The 20,219-nt window shown below is 43.3% G+C and overlaps 1 protein-coding gene across 1 annotated transcript in view; it reads left to right on the forward strand.

The window, feature by feature from the left end:
* The window catches only part of OSBPL10 (oxysterol binding protein like 10), a 244,442-nt gene that overhangs the window by 181,330 nt on the left and 42,893 nt on the right, over nucleotides 1-20,219 (forward strand). Inside the window, exon 6 of the mRNA XM_054595865.1 lies at nucleotides 1,494-1,648. Coding sequence (XP_054451840.1) covers nucleotides 1,494-1,648 — 155 coding nt within the window. The remainder of the gene's footprint in view (nucleotides 1-1,493; nucleotides 1,649-20,219) is intronic.

Below are 20,219 nucleotides of genomic sequence, written 5' to 3' on the forward strand. Positions count from 1 at the left end.
GGAGAGAAAGATGCTAGACCAAAAAAAAAAAAAAAAAAATTAGCAGGGTGAGTTCAGGTAGTGCTAAGTGTGTGAAGACAGGAAACTGACTGATGTGACAGGGAGTGCCTTTAGGTGCCACTTTGGCCAGAAAGGTCACAGGGGGCTTTCACTGAGCAAGTGACATTGAGGCAGTCCCGGGATAGATGCAGGACACCTCTTTCCCCCATAGAGGACTGCAGGGATGGCACTCTGAGCAGAAGAAACAGCACACACAAAGCGTCTTGACTGCAATGAACTCGGCTCACTTGAGGAAAGGAAAAAACATCAGCATGACTTAAGGATAGTGAGCAGCGGGGAGAGAATGAAATGAGGCTGGGCAGTCTCACAAGGCAGGCAGTTTAGACTGTGTTTCAGTTGCAATGAGAAACCAGTTGAGGCTTTTAAGCAGCAGAGTTACAAGATGTAACGCTTGACATTTAAAAAAGAAAAGGTTCCTGCGTAAAAATATATTGGGCTGGATAATATTGCACACGCTAACACATGTATAAGCACGTTTAGATTTTTCTTTGAGTAACTGTAATGAAAAAGCTGATGCATACGATTACTTGATGGATAGAACATCTAAGATGCTGAAAGGTTGTGTTCTGGTTTGCATGAGCAGCCTCCACTTCCGCCTACTCTTTCTTCATCACTTACCCCTGCATTTACACCGAAAACAATGTTCAGCGGGTAGGTCAGCTGGGTTTGAGACCTGTACTAACTCTAATGGTAGAATTGCTATTAAAAGGGTAAAGAAATCCAACTCTGATGACTCCTGTCCCCAGTGGTAGGCATGTACAAATATTCTATAACAACACGTGACTCTTAAAAAAAGAGAAGACTCTAGCAAGTCTTATTTTTTTTCCCCCCCAAGGGTTTGGGGGAGGATTAGAAAAATGCTTTTGGTTTCCCAGATTGGCGTTTGTAACAGTGTTTCTAGCTGGAATGGAATGACCACATCTGTCGTTGGTGACGGGGCTTCCACGCTGGCCACATCTGACGGCAGAGGCGGCGTGACGTGATCACACCGTGGCCGTCTTTTCTAAGCTGCGGTCATCGTGTCTAGCGGTGTTCAGACCACATTTGGAGCAGCCTGTTTCTGTAAAATTTTATTTTATTTTATTTTTTTTTGTAAACATTTAAACCAATTTTTTTAAGTTAAAAAAATAAAAGAAGCACCTTTAAGAAACTGCGGCTTGGGGGGGGATGTGAATTGTTTGCGTCAAAGGATGGGGAGAGAAACAGCCGATGGTGCGGAGAGTGCCATTCTACAGAAGCTAGTTTATAAATAGGTGATCTGGAGCTACGCTTGGTACGTCATGCAAAACAAACTCCACTTAAAGTCACCCCAGTCCATTCAAAAGTGGGCCCATTTCAAGTGCATTACTGTGTGCAGCGAGGTGCAAGTATTTCTTGAGTTATAAGTGTTTAATTTGGAAAATACTTGGCATCAATCTAGGTCTTTATTTCAGAAAACATCCTGGGATGGCACGGGCCCAAGTCACATTCCACAGAGCCGCTGAAAAATGGGACATTTGGCTCTTTGCCATCAGCCAGTGCCAACATAACCTGGGCAATTTTACCAAACTCCGCTGAAGATGAACAAACCTTCCAGCCAGATCCAGAGGTAAGCGAGCAGCCCTCAGCACTTTCATGGCCTGTGTTATCGCTTGTTCAGAAATATCCTCATTATATTTGTAACTTGCTCAACTCTTTGTTTTAAGAGGAGACAAATTATAAAATGAAGCATTGCCTGGAGAGATAAAAAATCAGCCCTGTGCATGTCTGGCACGTCTGCTCTTGTGTCTGGCAGCTGCTGTGGGTGAATTGTGATTCTACCAATGAGGGATCTCCCATTTTTCATTGAAATGGGAACGGTGTTAACTTCAAGTGGGAGAAATTCTAACACACCCATTAAAACGATGCCTATTGATGGGAAGGGAGCAGTTACAATATATTCTGTCACTCCCCTGAAGAATGGCTTCTTTGTGTGGTTCGCGCTGAAGATCCTGCCTCACATGCTCAACTCCCGCATGCTGCAGGCCCAGGTCAGGGTCCGCCGGACACTGGCTGAGACTCCCTCGAGACACTGCACTGCAGCCCAGGTCCATGCTGCAGGGGACGCCTGCGCAGCCTGGTCAGGGAGGAGCAGCGCAGCCCCTGCAGATATTGACGACCAGCCAGGCTCTGAAAGACTTCATGGACTCAGTCAGTTGCCCACAGGGCTCTCGTGACTAACTGTTGCGTCTAAGTGGTGGCTGGAAGGAAGCCAGGTATAGCATTTCCTTTTGTCAGCTTTACTTTGTGTCAGGAGTGACTTTTGTTTTTCCCTTTGTCTTTAAAAATATTTTTTTTTTACATCCTCACCTGAGGATATGTTTATTGATTTGAGAAAGAAAGAGAGAGGTGTGAAAAAGAAACATCAGCTTGTCACCTCCCATACGCTCCCTGACCGGGCATCAAGCCCACAACCTAGGTATGTGCCCTGACCAGGGATCGAACCCACAGCCCATTGGTGCACAGGACAGCACTCCAACCAACTGAGCCACCTGGCCAGGGCTCCTTTTTCTTTTGATGCACATGTCCTGTTGACGTGATCTTGTGACCCAGGCTGAGCCCCACTTTCACCCTGTGTTAGAGGTTATTCTTAACTTTTATTGAAATCACTTTAGCCTGAGAAGTAGAGAACACTCACAAAATCTGTTTTGTAAGGTTGAAAGCCCCAAGGCAGCTTCTTGAGTCAGATGGTATTGGTTATCAATTGAAGTTGTTTTCCAAGCTTCACATCATTACAGTCTCTGACAGTGACTTGGTAGCTGAGCTCTTCTAGAGGCCGGATCAGCCTGCCTACAAGTGTTTGATCACCATCGATACGGTGCCTTTGCTGGGTGAGAAATGCATAGGGGATGTGAGATGCTGAAAGGCATTGGCCTCAACCTGTACAATGAGTTTCAGGTTGGAAACACCGCTCCTGTGTAGGTAAACTGGAAGGTAAGTTGGCTGCAGAGCACATTTTAGGAACCACTCTGTTGTATTGCTCTTTTGAGATACTTTGGTGGGGTGGCCTTTGAGGATGGGGTGCCTAGCACTTGAGGGTTGAAAGATGCAGTTCCCTTTATTTTCTTGGAAAAGAATCTTTGGGGGTTCACACCATAATAAATGTGTTTAAACTATAGCTCTAGAGAGAAATTTAGAGAGTACAGTAGTGAGTTATTAGATCTTCAGTAATAATTTTTGAGATCCTTGCTCTCAGCAACATTCTTGGGCAAAACCTAACAGAGGCTATAACCTACTAAGTGTACCAGTTAGGGGTGGGGTCTTCCTTATTCTGCGACCCTTCCTTGGTGTTTCTCCTGCTTTTCCTGGGTGGGTGCTCCTCTAACCCTGAAGTTAGGGTGGCCAAGTCTGTTCTGTTTACCTAAAACAGTGGCTCACTTGCCTTCACCTGTTAGTACCATTGGCAGGCGATAGTCTGTAAATGTCCATAAGAAATAACTAGCTCTCAACTTCAACTTTTAAAAACCCTGAAACAGAACTAGAGAGAGCTTTTTCCCCTTAAGTTAGGAACAGTCATTAATTTCTGGTTGTCATTTTTACCTTATTTCTGTTGTGAAAGCCACATAAGATGATGTTTGTGAGAGACTTGTTGGGGTGTGAGGAGGGAGAATTAGAGCGCTTTTGCAGATGCCTCTCAATCTTTCCAGTGACAGTTCTGGGAGATGATTCTCAAAACCCAAGGAGCTAGTGTTGCCTGGACACTACTTTTACTTTAGGCGATTTTGCTTTGTTAAATTTTTTTTTCTTAAGAGTTCAAGAACCTAGTAATATCTACCTAATAGTTTTCCTGTCAGGAAAAGGAAAATGTTTCCACTGCCTCCCTGTTATACAACTTAGAGAAATATCCCAAGAAGGAAGTGAAATTCCTAAAAGCGAAAACTTCTTTATGAGAAGGTTCCTTAACCCTTTTGGCATAGAGATTATAATTACTCTGTGAGTGATCATTGGGAAAGTAAGACTTGTAGTTACTGTGGTACGTTAGCTAAATAGAATTTTTTTTTATTATTGTTTTGATCAAGTTAGGTCTTTAGGAGCAATAATTGGAGATGAAAGATACCTACCCTCTTTTTGGTGTGTGTGTGTGTGTGTGTGTGTGTGTGTGTTACACCACAACAACAAACCAACCAGTTCTAAAACCCCTCGTGTGTGTGTGTGTGTGTATGTGTGTGTGTGTGTGTGTGTAACACCACCAAGCAACAAACTCAACCCAGTTCTCATTGGACACAGACTGGGTGTCCTACAGTCCAACTCCATTCTGACACTGTCTACCTGGATACAGCGTTAGGTCCCACAGAGTAAGGGCTCAGTCCCATGAGACTCACCCCGCCACCACACATGCACACGTTAGATGCCAGCCCTAAGTTCAGTGTCACCTGTGCTTCTGACTATAGATCAGAGGTTCCCCATGACCTCTCCACAGGTTGTGTTAATTTGGTTTGGCTCACAGAACTCAGGGAAGCATTTGCCAGTTTATTAGAAAAGGACATAACTCAGGAAAAGATGGAAGAGATGCAGAGGGCAAGGTATGGGGGAAGGGAGTGGAGCCTCCCTTCCTCTCCACTTGGGCCACTCTCCTAGGACCTCCACGAGTTCACCCACCCAGAAGCCTTCTGAACCCTGTTCTCTTGGGGATTTTGGATGCTTCATTATCCAGGAATGGTTGGCTAAATCATTGGCCATTAGTGATTGCACCCAATCTCCAGCCTCTCTCCCCTTCCTGAAGGATGGGGTGGGACTAAAAGGTCCAACCCTTTAATCTGGCTCCTTCTGGCAGCCTTTCCTCATCCTTAGGTTACCTGGGGCTTTCCTAAAGTTACCTCCTTAACAGAACAAGATACCTTTATCTCTCTTATCTTTCAGGAAATTCTATGAGTTTTTAGGAACTCTCTTCCCGGAATGCAGACAAAGACCAAAGATATTCTTTTCTTACTATAAATCACAGTATCACACTCCCCTCCTCGGATTCGGGCTGACCATAAAATAACTTACAGATGTCTGGAAAATTAATGCATTTTCAAGATTAGCCTGCTTAATTCCCAGCAGAATAAAACTCACAGAGCAGTGTATATTTAATGCATGAGTTAGAACTGTGATTGGCTCTGTTATCAAATGCAGTGATCTTAAAATTTTATTCTGCTGGGGCTAGAACTAAATGTGAAAATGAAATACTCTTCTGTAATAACGTGAACCAGGGTCTTGGTTTTACCCATTAGTAGAACAATTTTTCTACTCTCTTAACACCGTTGGAAGTTTAAATTTAGACAGAAAAAGGGTTTTGTTTGCTTTCTTTGTCGAGGAAGGTCTTGATCTAGGATGGGAAGAACTGGGGTTGGGGAGGTACTGAGAACTGGCTCTCTTCTAGTAGTGGATCCTTCTTCCACTCTCCTGATTGCAAACCTAACCACTCCATGTCCCCGTCTTTCTTACGGCGAGGCTTCAACTGCATGGCAGGTGTCATAGGTACATTTGCGTGAGGTTTGGAAACCTCAGGTGAAGACCCACCCAGTTCCTTCTGCTGGTGCTGCTGGCAGGCAGGGCCTTGGAGATGTGAGTGTTTAGAGGCAGTTGCGGTGGCCAGACTCATCGCTCTAGGACCCTAGTCCCACCGGCATCGGCATGAGAAGCTCGTTGGGGCGGCAGCAGCGTCCTGACATTTAGATTGTGGCCCCTACCGTGGTGTGTTCTCTGTGTTCTCGAGTGAAAAAGTCGAAGGGGGGGCCTCTGCTCCGCAGATCCTTTCATGATTCTGTGCGCACCTAATCCCCCTAAAATCCCTTTCTGATGGAGATGCCTGGAGTCGGTTCTGTTCCCTGTGCTGGATCATGACAGGTTGGGCTGTTGGGACAGGAGAGCAGAGGGTCAGTCAGTCCTGAATGACAGAGCTCCCATGTGACTTTTTCTGGAGGACATATCCCAGGGGCACGACCTTAATTTTTCTTACAGTTCAGGTTTATTGAGGTATAATCCATAAATAATAAGATTCGCCCTTTTAAATGCACTTTCCTCACTTGTAACAAATCAAAGTCTAGAACGGTTCGGTCACGTTCCGGATTCCTTTGTGTTCTTTTATAGTTAACGCCTCCACCTAGCCCTTGGAAATTGCTTGTGTTTTATATCCATACAGTTTTGCCTCTTCCAGAATGACATACAAATGAAATCATACGGGATGTAGCCTTCTAGGTCTGGATTATTTCATTGAGCATAGCACGTTTGAGATTCATCCATGTTGTTATGTTAACCAGGAGTCCATGCCTTGCTCTTGCTGGGCAGTGGTATCCATTGGGTCCTCAGTGTGTGTATGCAATCACCAGTTGAAGAACACTTGTTAAACTTTAAAAACGGCTTCAAACCCCTCATCAATGAAATAGAAAAAGAGAAGCATTTAAAAATAATGTTGTGTAGTCATTGGAGGCAATTATTTGGTGCCCAGATGCCTTATGCTTGGCCTGAAGGAGAGAAGGAGAATTACTACTATTCATACTATTAATCTCTCCACCGGAGACCGTGCACAGAGCCGGCTTTTAAGCCTTTGTCTGTGAGCTCCTGGCAATCCCTGGGCTGATCATTTCATTAGAAGCTTTGTCTGGTTAATTGTCTGTATTGCAGTGACAACAGTGCCGTCAGGAGACCACACACAACTCCATCCCCCAATCTAGAAAGACTTCTCATCACGTCCCCGAGTACTGAGGACTAGATCAGCATATAAATTAGCCACATGGGGTTTGGTTAGAAAATTGCAGAGTTGAGTTTTCAAGTAAGCGTGTCAGAATCTTCCCCCCTTCTCCAAGGTAGAAAAAGTGTTTTGTGAATAAAGAAAGGAGACAGATATAAAAGATGTAGCTGAATTTTGCTCCAAGAAGAATTTTTGTGTCTTTGGTGGAATTGTCATTTTAGCACTGAATTTTTGAACTGCTTACCATAAACAGCTGTGATTTTGAAATCCTCAGGCATCTGCACGTTGAAGCCTGGCCAGTATCATCCCCTCATTATCATCTCTTTATTCTTCATGTCCACGCGACGTAAATGTGTAGGTGGATATTGATTAAGGGTATCAGGGGCATGGCGATAGATTTTTGAAAATAAGGTACCACCCTGTTTTGATCCTTTGGGTAATTCTTATAACACACATTTTCAGTCTCAAAGGTTCAAAATATTTATTTGTTGTCAGCTCTTTGCCCAAAGAGTGAGATAGCTATCACTGACTTACAATGGTTGAAAATCACTCTACTGAATTCTGTGATAACCCCACAAAGTTTAATTCCAAGTGATTGCTATGTAGGAAATGTCGTTGATCACACTTAGAATTTGTTACAAGTAAGTTCTCATTTCATATGATTACTGCATCCCACCCCACTTCCCACCCTGTCGTCACATAGTTTGCTTGCATCTCCTCAGATCCTGGAGAACAGACTTCATCTCTTTGAATCAAAGCTTTTGAGTCACTGTATCTTAGAATGAGAATAGTCTTTAGGGGTGAAACGGCCACTCTCCAAACTGGAGTGGCTAAGTTGCTAGACTGTCAGTGTTAGGGACAAGATTGGTATCTGGACTTACTTTCTCCCAAACCAGTGCCCTTATATATTATACCATTTCCTGTACCCAGTAAAGTTCTTGCAGTTGCCAATAAGAGGGAGTCTAACAATTAGCTCAAGCAAATTAATTTTTGCACACAGTAGGAATTTTTCCAGTAAGTGTTTCCAGGTTTGGTATATAGGTTTCTGGCAAACAGTATGGAGATCCTCAAAAAAAATTAAAAATAGACCTACCACATAATCCAGGGGTCCTACTTTTGTATATTTATCCAAAAGAGATAAAATTAGAATCTTGAAGGAATATTTGCACTCACTGTAGCATTAGTCACAATGGCTAAGGGGTGAAAACAATCTAAATGACCCTCAGTGGATGAATGTCGAAAGAAAATGTGTGTACCTGCGCAATGAATAATTACTCTGCCATTTTAAAGAAGTTCTGTCATGTGCTGCAATATGGATGAACCTTGAGAACATTATGCTAAGTGAAATAAGCCAGTCACAGAAGGACAAATACTGCATGATTCCACTTACATGAGGTATCGGTGTAGTCAGACTCATAGGAACAATTCGTATGTTGAAGCCCTCACCTTTAGTGTGACTGTATGTGGGAGGTAGGATCTTTAGGAGGCAATTAAGGTTAAATAAGGTCATAAGATTGGGGCTCTAATCTGCTAGAACTGTAGCCTTATAAAAAGGGGGCGGAAGGGGATAGATCTCGTTCTCTCTCTGCCCTGTGAGGAGGACAGGGCGAAGGCAGCCATCTGCAAACCAGGAAGAAGGTCCTCACTAGACCCCAACCCTGCTGGCACCCTGATCTTGGACTTCCAGCCTCCAGAACCGTGAGGAAATCAATTCCTGTTTTTTAAACCGCCCAGTCTATGGCATTTTGTTACGGTAACCCGAGCTGACTAAGACACTCAGTTTATTCACTCCTTGCATATTTCACAATAGTTGAACAGCAGGTTCTCACATAATGCCATCTTGTTTAATGTTGTTTTGTTATAATGTTGGTAAAATGACATAGATATTTAACTCTTGTTTGTATCAGTTAGCCTATGGTAAAATTGGTTTTGTTATATGTTCTTTCTGTTAAAGTTGCAGAATGTAGCGATGACGTTAAGAGAGGACTTACTGTAATCATGTTTTATATCTTGAGACTAGAAGCAGGAGAAATCGTTTTCAGCCAAGTGATGTTTTCAGGTTATTATGCCGAGACCATGTAGGTCCTGGTGGTACGTGGCTGCGGGTCTACCTGAGGCCCGTAGCAATGCAGATGAGCATCTGAGAGTTGACCTGGAATTTTAAGGCATGTTTCTATGGTCCTCTGATAGGCTGTGATGACCAAGAGCTCCTTTCTGTCTTGAAAAAAAGCATTTTTCTGCCCTCCTTTCTTCTCTTGTTAAAAAACCAACAGTGGCCATAACCATTGCACACCAACCTAAGCTCTGTGTGCCTTTTCCAAGGGCTTCTTGAACTTGGTTTTTGGCAGCACTAATGAGCTCTCAGGCACGACAATAAAATTTCCTGTGCAGCTTTGGGGGATTAATTGCACTTTATAATACTCTTTCAAAGACTAGTTCCTTCCTCCATCTTTGCTTCCTCTTCCTCTCTTCCTTTTCATGGGTGATAATGTTTTTGTTTTCTTGGCTGGGTGTTGCTTTTAAAAGACAGAAGTGGAATAGAGTGGTAGGACCCAAATCATAGTTTCTCAGGGGCCAGTAGGGTGTCTTGGGCCTGTTAATGGATTTTAACACTGTGGAATAAGCAAGACTTTGGGGGTAGCCTTAGGAGAGGTCACCACGTTGCTTTCCTTCTCTCCCCTCCCCCCAGGCCATGGTGGCTTTGTGACATAAACACCCTCCAGAGTGTTGGGGAGGTAGCCACCTGGGATTTGCCATTTGTGAGCGGGAGCCATATGAAAAAAATCAGCACCAAGTGGTATAACCTCTCCTATCCTGCAGCCGTACCCAAAGGATTGAGCGCTTTGAAACGGGTGAATGAAAAGAACTGCACACACTGCAGTACTTAGTTTGGGTTTGCCCCCTTCCTCCTTTTCTCTGTCCCTTCCTATCATTCTTGTTACCACAAAGGGAGAAAGTCCGATCTGAACCAGACATGAAGTGCTGAAGAGGTGGTAGCCATGTGGTATGATAATTTTTAGTGTTCTGTTGTTTTGCGTGTTTCTTCCCATCTTATATACGTGGTCCCAGGTTTTATAATTCCCTCCACGTTCCCCCCCTTGCCTTCCTAGTCCCATGAAATTATACCAGTATAAATGAGCTTTTCACCATCTGCCTGGCTTATATTTTTATTTGCCCATGATGAATAACTATTCTCACGGTGATTTATATGCTGCCTTGGATGACGTTCACTTTTCTAAGATGGAAAGTCAGCGCTGAGAGATTTATGGTCTTGGGGAAAGACTGTTATAGAAGAAAAGAGTAAAATCTTTTCTCACATATATAGTATTTTGGGCTTTGCCTGAATTAATCAATGAGTTTTTGTGTCCCTTTTGCAACTTGAGTTTTGTAGATGCTGTGCAGTGTGGGGGCTCACTCTGTACTAAATCATAATTGTAAACTAAAAAATTTTGGGTCACAATGACAGGTGTGAACAGCTAAGGCAGCATGTAGACTGTATGTGCATGTGAATGAAACAGAGCAGAGAACGATAGCGAGCCGTGCAATTGCTCAAGTTCTGTCAGCAATTTCCAGACCCCACGCATATAGGACTCATACAGCCACTTCTCTGAACACTTGAATGTACTTTACCAGCAGCCGTGTGCCTGTCCATCCTGTCCCCTGTCACCTCGGGACCAGGGCTGTCATGCCCCTGCAGACCGATTTAGAGCACCAGGGCCAAGTGAAGTGGGTGGGCTCTGTGAGGTGACAAGTGCACTCAGGTGTCGTGTGACATCCTGTCACCACTGTCTTTTTTTCTCTGTCATTCATTGTTCACAGCCAGCTAAGTGGACACCAGATTTTCCTTATGTCGCACGTGGCTTTCTTTAATCTGGCTACAGTAATCTCAGCAAATGACCTCATCATGAATAAATATAGGAAGAGTGGCAGAAATACAGTCACATGGAGGAAAAGGAAACTAACTTCTTTGGAAATCAAATCGAACATAATTGAGAATAGTGTACCAATCTCTCAAACCATGGATGTGTTCTTCAAAGTTCCTCAAATCTTTTTTCACATTTGACTTGATTTCATCAGAATTTCTTCCCTTTAAAAAGAATAAGAAATGTACGTAACTTTTTTGTAGATGTTTAAAAACTAATATTACAAGAATATGAAATCTCCACTCCTCACAGTAAATGGATAGGCTTTCATCCACATTATGAGTTTAGGAGAACTTGGCGGACGACTCTGGAAGTAGACCTACACCATCAATGTCATTGTTTAGAAAATGTGTTTCAGGTTTCAGACACTGTCTTTTCGGTGGCTTCAGTGGATGGGTATTAAAAGCCAGCTTGTAGTTCTGACTTTAAAAAAGAAATAATACACATCATGTAACTCAGGGAGAATACGCCTCCTTTGCAGATTGTGAAGTTTTCACGTAGGAGACTGATACCAATTTCAGGTACTGAATTGAAGAAAGAGATGGAAGCAAGAGAGAGAGACTACACTTCTGTTTACATGCCTTTTTAAAAATTCCATTATGATGGAATTTTAGAGCTAAAAACTTTATTTAGAAGGGGATTTTCTATAGAAATGCCCACCATGAGAAAATGCCTGCCTGTTTAAATATTGCTCTGTGAGATCAATAGTGGTTCCTAATCAGGTGAGTGGAGACTCCTTGAGCCCTGCAGAAGTGAGGGGTAGGTGTTATCACTGTACTTCCTGAGCCTTACCAGAAAGCCTTTACAAGCATCAGAGTGCCCACTTCACAAAAGCAAGCTTTTTGTTTATATAATATAAGAACACAGATTCCTTGAAGAAGCAACTGGTAGAACATAAGATATGAGATAATAATAAAGTCAATGAGAGATCCTGCTTTAACCCAGGGGTATTTTGGAGAGGTTTCATTCAATGAGTGCATTTCTAGGATCAGAGGAATGAAACTAATATTCTCTTTTTCTTTTGAGCACTTTGGTGTAGAGTAGAGGTCAGTTTAAGCTGTCCTTGATGGGGAGGGGATTAGCTTGATGTCTTTGTACAGTCCCTGCTCTGGAGGCTGATAGAGCAGTTTGAACCCAAACTCTTTCACCTACACACCGACACTGTGTGAGTTATCAGTGGTAATGCTCATTGTAACTTCTTGTTGGAAATGTGATGGGAATTAGATGAGATCATATATTTTCAGCTCAGTGTCCCACACATAGTAGGTACTCAATAATTAAGTCAGTGTTTATTCAAATTGTTTTTTGACCTGCCTGTGTTGTCCTTGTTGGTAGGTTTGAAGTACATTGAGAAACCCTGAAGTGCATTTGTTTTTATACTATTCTAGGTTCCTGTTGTGAGATTCATTTCTCTTTTGTTAGTCTTCCAAAAGAGTAGTCTGTCTTCCAAAAGGGTAGTGTGGGTATAAATGATGACAAGTATATTTATTTGCATGATGAGGCATAACTTACAAAGGACTTGCATTAATGACCTACTCAAATTAGGTTTCTCCAGATGTAGCTAAATAATCATCAGGGCAGTTTTATTGTTGGTGTCTTGTCTGGGTTCTCTCTCAGGAAGGCCTAAAAACAGTCAGCTGAGCTGGCAGTGTGGACCGAGGCCATTGGGCATCTGTGTGGTGGGATTCCTGGGTGGGCTGCTTTTCACAGCATACCCCAGGTTTGCCCACAAGAGAAAGTCTGGGATGTAGAGAAATAAAGGAAATGTAGGTAGTTTGTATTAGTTTTCTATTGCTACTGTAACAAGTTACCACAGATTTAACAGTTTAAAACAACACAACTTATCATCCTGCAGTTCTGGAGATTAAAAGTCTAGCACAGGTGGACTAAAATCAAGGTGTTGGCAAGGCTGTATTCCTTTCTGGAGACTCTAGAGGAGAATCTGTTCCCTTGGCTTTTCTAGCTTCTAGAGGCTGCTTGCATTCCTTGGCTTGTGGCCCCTTCCTCTCTCTCCAGGCCAGGAACATTGCATCTCTTTGACCCTGCTTCCCTCATCATATCTCCTTCTGGCTTCCCTCTTCTGCCTCCTTTTCCATTTCTAAGGATCCTTGTGGACACATTGGGTCCACTCAGGTTATAGGATTATCTCCCCCACTTTAAGATCAGCTGATTAGCAACCTTCATTCCCCATTGCCACATAACCTAACATAGTCACCGTCCTGGGGATGAGGCGTTGGACATCTTTGGGTCATTACTCAGCCTACCACAGCAGGTGAGTTGGTTGGTATTCACCAAATATATTGGATATACGATGGGAATAAAACTAGGATTGACTTTTAGCTTGAAAGTAGAACAGATCGTTAAATTGCTCCCTTTGCGGACAGCAGTGGGCTCAGCTGGATGTGTTATTGCGAGAAAAATACTGGCTTTGCTTTTTGTACACAGTGAAACGTTTTCAAACTTGCTTTTCCCAGTCTGCCACTGCTCCTCGTCCCTCTACCTCCTCCTCCTGCCTCCCAGGAGCCTCAGAATTAAGCCAGACATGAAACCATGAAGTTGTTTTTGACAGTTCATACAATTAGTAGCTTGGCAGTGGGAGGAGAAGGAGTTTAAAAATTATTGTGAAACAACATAATCATTGCATGAAAAATACAGCAAAGGATTTGAAGGAGGTCAGAAGTAAAAGTCCACTATTTCAGCTCTTCATTCTGATGTTACCTCCTACAAGGAGCTAGTGTTCCTCTTTTGGGGAGTTTATTTGCACAGAAAACATACATACTTAAATTTTTTTTTTTTTACAGCAATGGAATCACAATATAAACAATGTAGTATATAGAATGTGGCTTTTTAATCTACCAGTGTATCTTACGTATCTTCCCATTGTCAGTTTGAGAGCTTGCTTGCATTCCTTTTAACAGCTACAAAGCATTCCACTCTATGAATATATGATAGTTCATGGAATCATATACTTTAACTTATTTAACCAGGCCCTGTGAGAGACATTTAGGTTGTCCAATTTTTCTTTTACAAATAGTCCTCTACACATATTTTGCACATTTATGCAGATATATATTATATAGGGAAACTGTTTAACAGTGGGATTTAAGTGGAATTCCGTTGACAAATGTGGGAATTTAAAATTTTGCTAAGTATTACCAAATTGCCTCCAGGATTGAGCCCAATTTATACTCCCACAGCAATGCGTGAGGGCTGCTGTTTTCCTGTCCTTTAGGAATGAGTATCATGTTCCTATTTTCTTAGCAGCTTTGTTTTTTAACAATAAAAATGGTATTGCATTTTAATTTTAATTTTTAAAATTGTGGATGAAGAACATGTTTCACAAATTTATTGCCACTTGTATTTCTCTTGTTTTTAATGTCTTGTTTATAGCCTTTGCACATTTTCCAATTCCGTTGGACTTTGAAAAGTAATGTTTTATAAGAATTAATTTTGTATTAAGCCAATCAGTTCTTCATAGTGTGTGGCAGTATTTTGTCCGTTTCTTGGCTGCACATTGAGAGGTAAGATGTGATGGACACCAGTCAGGGTGACAACTCATCACTGTGAAACCTTTTCCCATGAAGGATCCTTTAGCTTCAGTGCGTTTGAAAGTCAGATTCTACTTTCCTCCTTTCATAAACGTTCAGCGTTAGTTTCAAAGGAGGCTCTAGAACTTTGTCTTGCTGTCTAGGACCACCCACGGGGGTGAGCTACGGTGTTGCTCTGTTTGTGTTGGCTGTTTCGTAAGGAGCTACCGCAGCTGTGGGAATGCCCTTGAACTGTATGGCGCATACACTTCCCCTTCCTGGAAACGTCATCTCATAGGGATCAAGCAGGCCTCTCAAGAGCCACAGCTTTGCGGAGCGTTTGTTCTCGCTGCCCCACCCTCTCTCTGGTCTTTGTTTTTGCTCTGAAACAGACGTCAAAATGTGTGGGGACTCATTCTATGGCGGTCCTGGTTTGTACCCTCTGTCTCTGTGCAGGGTGTGATGATGTTGGTTTTTAAGGGAGTTTTATGCAGGTCTTTTAAATCAAGTTGGCAAAAGAAAACCTTTTATTTCTCAGGAGGCACATAATATCAGAAGTTAAGTGTCAGAATTTTTTTTGTTTACTTCTAAAGATACTGTGTTATAGGTGACATAATAACGTAGCCAGTTAAATAGTAATTTCAGATCTAGTATTACATAGCATTGGTTATTTTTAAACTCACATACTTTATGAATGGGATGAAGACTTATGTTCAAGATCTGAGCATTTGTCAAAATGTCCACCCAACTGACACAAAATGGAATTTTGAGATTCATCATAGGGCTGTGTTATGCTGGCAGAATGGAAATGTGCATCAGAGTGAGCTAAAAAAAGGGAAACAAGAATTCAGTATTTAGGAGAACAGAACGTAGGTACTACTGAGTACATTTACACCTTGAAATTCTCTCTCTTCTTTTGGTGTCAAATATAATAATCCCACAGTTCTGATCATTAACAGTGCTCACCGCAGTGTTCACGTTACCCTGGGATGATTACAGCCGTCTCCCATATTTCCCCTTGAAATTTTCACTGAATGGAGCATTTCAGAGTATGATAATGTGACAGCTTTTAAAGGGGAAGACATAGTGAGCCTCATTCGCATTTTATAGCAGTGGAATAATATGAAAAAAATATGAATTGCTGCAATTACCCTCTTAGAGTACTGAGCACCAATTCGCATTTGAATAAAAGTACCGGGAAACCTTCTTTTACTGTCCTCTGTCACAGTGGCTAGAAAAATGGACACATAATGCAAATTAAACAGCAGATAAGATGCCTGTTATTGGAGCCAGAAAGGATTGAGGGGGATTTGGAGCTTGTAGCTTTAATAGGGCTTCACTTGTGCTTCCTCATTGTAAAATTAAGAGCTGTGGTGGTTTAGTTTTGGGTTCATTTTCTTTTCCTTTATTTATTCATTTATTTTTTGGACAAACACTAGAGCCTTTATCCTCCCAGATACTTTTCCCTCAGTTTGTTAATATTTATAGAAATCAGGACCTCGTAAGCACAATGCTAGAACTCTTTATAAGAAAAGTGAAGAGTCTAAAATTGCCCAAGCTTTGGGTTGTTTTTATAATTCTTAGCTCTTGATCTGCTGTGGTACACTAAGTCATTGGAACTTTTGAGAGTCAGGAACTGATAATCCAGAAACCCATCTCCTGAAGTGAAATGGCCTAGATCAGCCTGATTTTGATCCTTTAGAGGTTGGGATGCAACTGAGTGTGTATTGACAGGTGCCTGGCACACAGGGGCCCGTGGTAAATGTGTATCTTGTGTGGCCCGGGGAGAACATTATCTGCAGAAGAGTTTTAAATGCACTTTGCTTTTTCCATTATTCATCATGCAGTCCCCTTTTGCCTGCAAGGAATAGTAAATGCCTCCTATTTCTAATGACTTGTAAATCAAAACGATTCTGTGGTTTGCATTGCCACGGTTATTTCCTTTGTGTTATTGTACCCTCCCAGAATTTCCACCGGAGAGAATCAGTTGGGAATTTCCAAGTGCGAGGCATAAATGATTAAAATGGACAGCTAAAACTCAAAGTCAGAATTAAATAACTGTCTGGTGCAGCTACTGATGAAAATGCAATCATTCTCTTTCACTGAAAGTTTATAACTTTCCAATTCTGTTTTACGGCCAGCAAGTGGAATTTCCAGAATCTAGTCTGATGATGAGAAACAAAATTTCTAACTGGTGACTACACATGTGTTTGGGAAAAGCTGTCTGTTTGGCTCTCCCTGGTATCTAAGCCCCTGCTGTGGCCACCGCAGGCACTGGGGATAGGGCTTAGGGACCAGAAGGGGCCAAGTGACACCCCCCCACCCCCCACTGTGCTTTCCTGGGAGCCAGACCTCTAACACACCTGCTGCTCTGCTCTGCACTTCCTCGAAACCCTGGGATCACGAGAGCAGAACCTCAGAAATGCCAGCAGGCATCAGAGTCTCCGGGGGCGCTTGGCCAAACCCAGGCTCTGCAGGGGCAGGGGAGGAGATGGGGCGTTGTTCAGTGGGTGTAGAGTTTGTTTTGCAAGATGGAAAATTCTAGAAACTTGTCCCACCACAATGTGAATATACTTAACACTGATGAACTGTACACTTAAATAGTTCAGATGGTAAAAAAAAAAAAATGTAATTGGCTGTAAAGGGGATACATTTTTCTTAACTCATGGGACTGTACACTAAGGTCTGTACATTGTATCATATGTAAATTGTGCTTCAATTAAAAAAAAAGCACTCAAACACACACAAGCGTGCGTGCGCGCACATCTGGGGCCCTAGACTTTGCATTTCTGTCCAGTTCCCTGCCTGAGGCTGCAGGCCTGGGATCTCGGCGTTAGGCAGGCCTGACTCAGAGCTGCTCTGCACACCCACACAGCTTTGCACTTTTCTTCCTGCCCCTCCCTTAGAGTTTAAGCCCATGACTGTGCATAATTTGTGGAAAAAGCAAGACAGTCTAAAGTAATGAGTGGCATCAAGTGTAGAGTCTGAAAGAATCACTAATGGGGTACCACCAACTTTACTTTCACTGTGTGTACTTCCTGATAAAGGCATTTGCCATCTGCAGAATCAGAAGAAATCCATCACCCGGCACAAAGCATGAATCAATAATAATTTAAACGGTGGATATAGAAAGCCAGAATTCTATTCTTGGCATGCATCAGTGGTTTCAATAGAAAAGCAAATCGCAGGTAGTAGAAGTCCTTTAAGTTTTTAGGCACAGAATCCTATTATTACTGTTGGATACTCCAAATTCATTGTCCCTTCATCACTTTGTTTCTGAGGTGAAGGGGCTTGGAAAATTATTCTTCGGTGCTTCGTTAGGAATTTTAAATTTTCAAGCTGACCTGCTCACACTTTTTAACTTTAACTTTTTAAGTTACCTTTTTAACTTAACACACGGCTCAATTAACGTTTTTTCTATTCCAAAAAGTTAAGAAAGGAGGCGCAGCAGTTAACCTGGGAAGGCCCCATGAAGCTTCCCTCCGAGGTCAGGGACGGGGAGGGATTGCTCCTGCCCTGGCATCATCCGAACCTGCGTTATTGGCACAGGTGCTGTTTCTGCAAAGAAATAACAAATGGTAGAAGAGGTAGAAATGAATTGGGAGGCCAGTAAACGTGTACCGTGGGGCTGCCCCATAGCACTTGCGGCGGTGATGACGATGTTTACTTCGTACACTGACCTATATGGTAGTCACTAGCTGCACGTGGTGGCGGTGGTGTACTTAAAATGTGGCTGGTGCCATCAAGGAACTGAATTTTAAATTTTATCTAGTTTTCATAGCTCCATGTGGCCAGTGACTGCCGCACCAGGCAGTACCAGGCTAGAGGGTAGCGTGAGCATGCTGTGGTCACTGGGGGCTGAGTGAGCCTGGGGGAGGGGCAGAAGGGGAAGGGAGCAAAGGGCCAGGCTGAAGAAAGCGTGAAAAGTTGGGCTGAGGGGATCATTTTCTCTGGGCAATGGGAGAGCATTGAAGACTTTTGAATAGAGATGTGTTTTGGGGAAGAACATTCCAGTGGTGTGATACAAGACACAGCCTAAGAGGAGTCCAGAGCAGAGACATAATCCGTGGAATGTTAGGACGGTACAGTGGTGTGCCTGAGGCCTAGCGTGTGATGGCGGAGACAAGGAGAGGCAGGGGTGTGTGGACCAGGTGGGGGTCCTGGGGGGGTGTCAGCCAGTCTGCAGGCCTTGAGTCTGGATGGCTGAAAGGATGTGGGCAAAACAGACAAGCCGGGATGCTGGTGGGACCCTTTTAAAGTGTGTGCGGATCTGAGAGGAGGGGAGGGGAGGTTTGGGCATAGAAGTTTCACAGGCTGCTTTATGATTCTAGATGCTTTCTGGCTGCTGTGAGGAGATATAGATAGTAGAGGAGGGGGTCAAGGGAGACTAACTGGGAGGCTGTTGCAGACATTAAGTGGGAGAGGACAGCGGCTTGTGCCTGCCAGGGTGGTGGAGCATTCAGATCTGAACACAATTTGCAGCATTTGCTGACGGGTGTGATGTGGGGTAGAGCGTGAGCAAGAGGGTAGCATCGGTGGGGCGCCAAGGCTTTTGGATGACCGACTGGATAAATGAAGTTGTCATTCACCGAGGGGGGAGGATAACATGTCGGAGGCATGAATCGAAAGGTCTGGTTTGGATATACAAAGTTTGACATTCTTATTAGATGATATGTTAGCCTTCTATTGCTGCTATAACAAACTATCACAGGCTTATTGGTTTAAAACAACACATGTTTGTTATCTAACAGCTCTGTAGATCAGATGTCTGATACAGGTCTCACCGGACTACAATCAAGGTCTGGCAGGGCTCTGTCCCTTCTGGGAGGCCCTCGTGCTTTTTTTTGTACCCGGAGAATTTGTACCCTTGCCATTTCTGGATTCTAGAGGCTTCGTGCTTTCCTTGGCTTGTGGCCCCTTCCTCCATCTTTAAAGCCGGCAATGTTGCATCTCCCTGATGATACTTGCATAGTTGCATCTCCTTCTGACTACAGCCAGGAAAGACGCTCTGATTGGAGAGACGTATGTGGTTATGTTGGGTCCATCTGAATAATCTAGATCCTCTTCTCCCCCTCTCAAGGCTCTGAACTGAATCACATCTGTAAAGCCTCTTGCTTCCTGTAAAGTGGCATGTTCCCAGGTTCCAGGGGCGAGGGCATTGCTGGGCAGTTGTTAGTCTGCCTGCCACAGATACCTCAGGGAGACATGGTGACTAGGGAGTTGGAGACACAAAGCTGGAGTTCAGGAGAGAAGGCTGAACTTGAGATATAAATTTAGAAGTCATAAGTAAGAAAATAAAAGTTTTAAAGCCCTGGCATCGGATGCACTCTCCAAGGGAGCGTGTCTGGTCATAAGGTCAAAGCCACGCACTGTCTGGCCTCAGCCAGACTTCCCTCATCATCCCATCACTCCTCCGGTTGGAGCGGCCCCTCCTTTCTCGGGCTGCGCTGTGGGGAGACGCAGCCCAGGGTCTGACTCATTGCCGGCCCGTCTGGTCACCAGGCCATGCCCGTCCTGCTCTCCTTGTTTGCTGTTGCATCCTTGGTCTTTTTTATTTTTCTATTTTAGTTTTTAAGTAACAGCTCTATTGAGAGATAAGTCATGTGCCACAACATTAACCCATTTAAAGTGTACCCTTCCGTGGATTTTAGTCCCTTCGCTGATACGTGCCACCACCAGCACCACCACCGCAATTTTAGACCATTTTCATCACCTCGGAAAGGAGGATACCCTTTAGCTGCCACCCCCTGTCCCACCCTTCCTTTCAGCCCCTGGCAAACACTTTCTGTCTCTCTAGATGCGCCTGCCTTGGCTGTCTCATATGAGTGGAGTCATACCGATGTGGTCTTTTGTCACTGGCCGTCCTTTTCATTTGGAATCTGGATTTTGTCCTTGTGCACTCATGTTTCCCCCCACATTTTTCTTTAGTTTTAATCATTCATTTCTTAAAATTTTTAAATTGGGCACCAATTATAAAATACCAGCCAGTATATTGGGATTCTAGAAATAAAAACCTGA

The sequence above is a fragment of the Pteronotus mesoamericanus genome, unplaced genomic scaffold (assembly GCF_021234165.1).
Source record: "Pteronotus mesoamericanus isolate MK-2021 breed Mesoamerican mustached bat unplaced genomic scaffold, CSHL_Meso_final scaffold_54, whole genome shotgun sequence".
NCBI classification, from domain to species: Eukaryota; Metazoa; Chordata; class Mammalia; order Chiroptera; family Mormoopidae; genus Pteronotus; species Pteronotus mesoamericanus.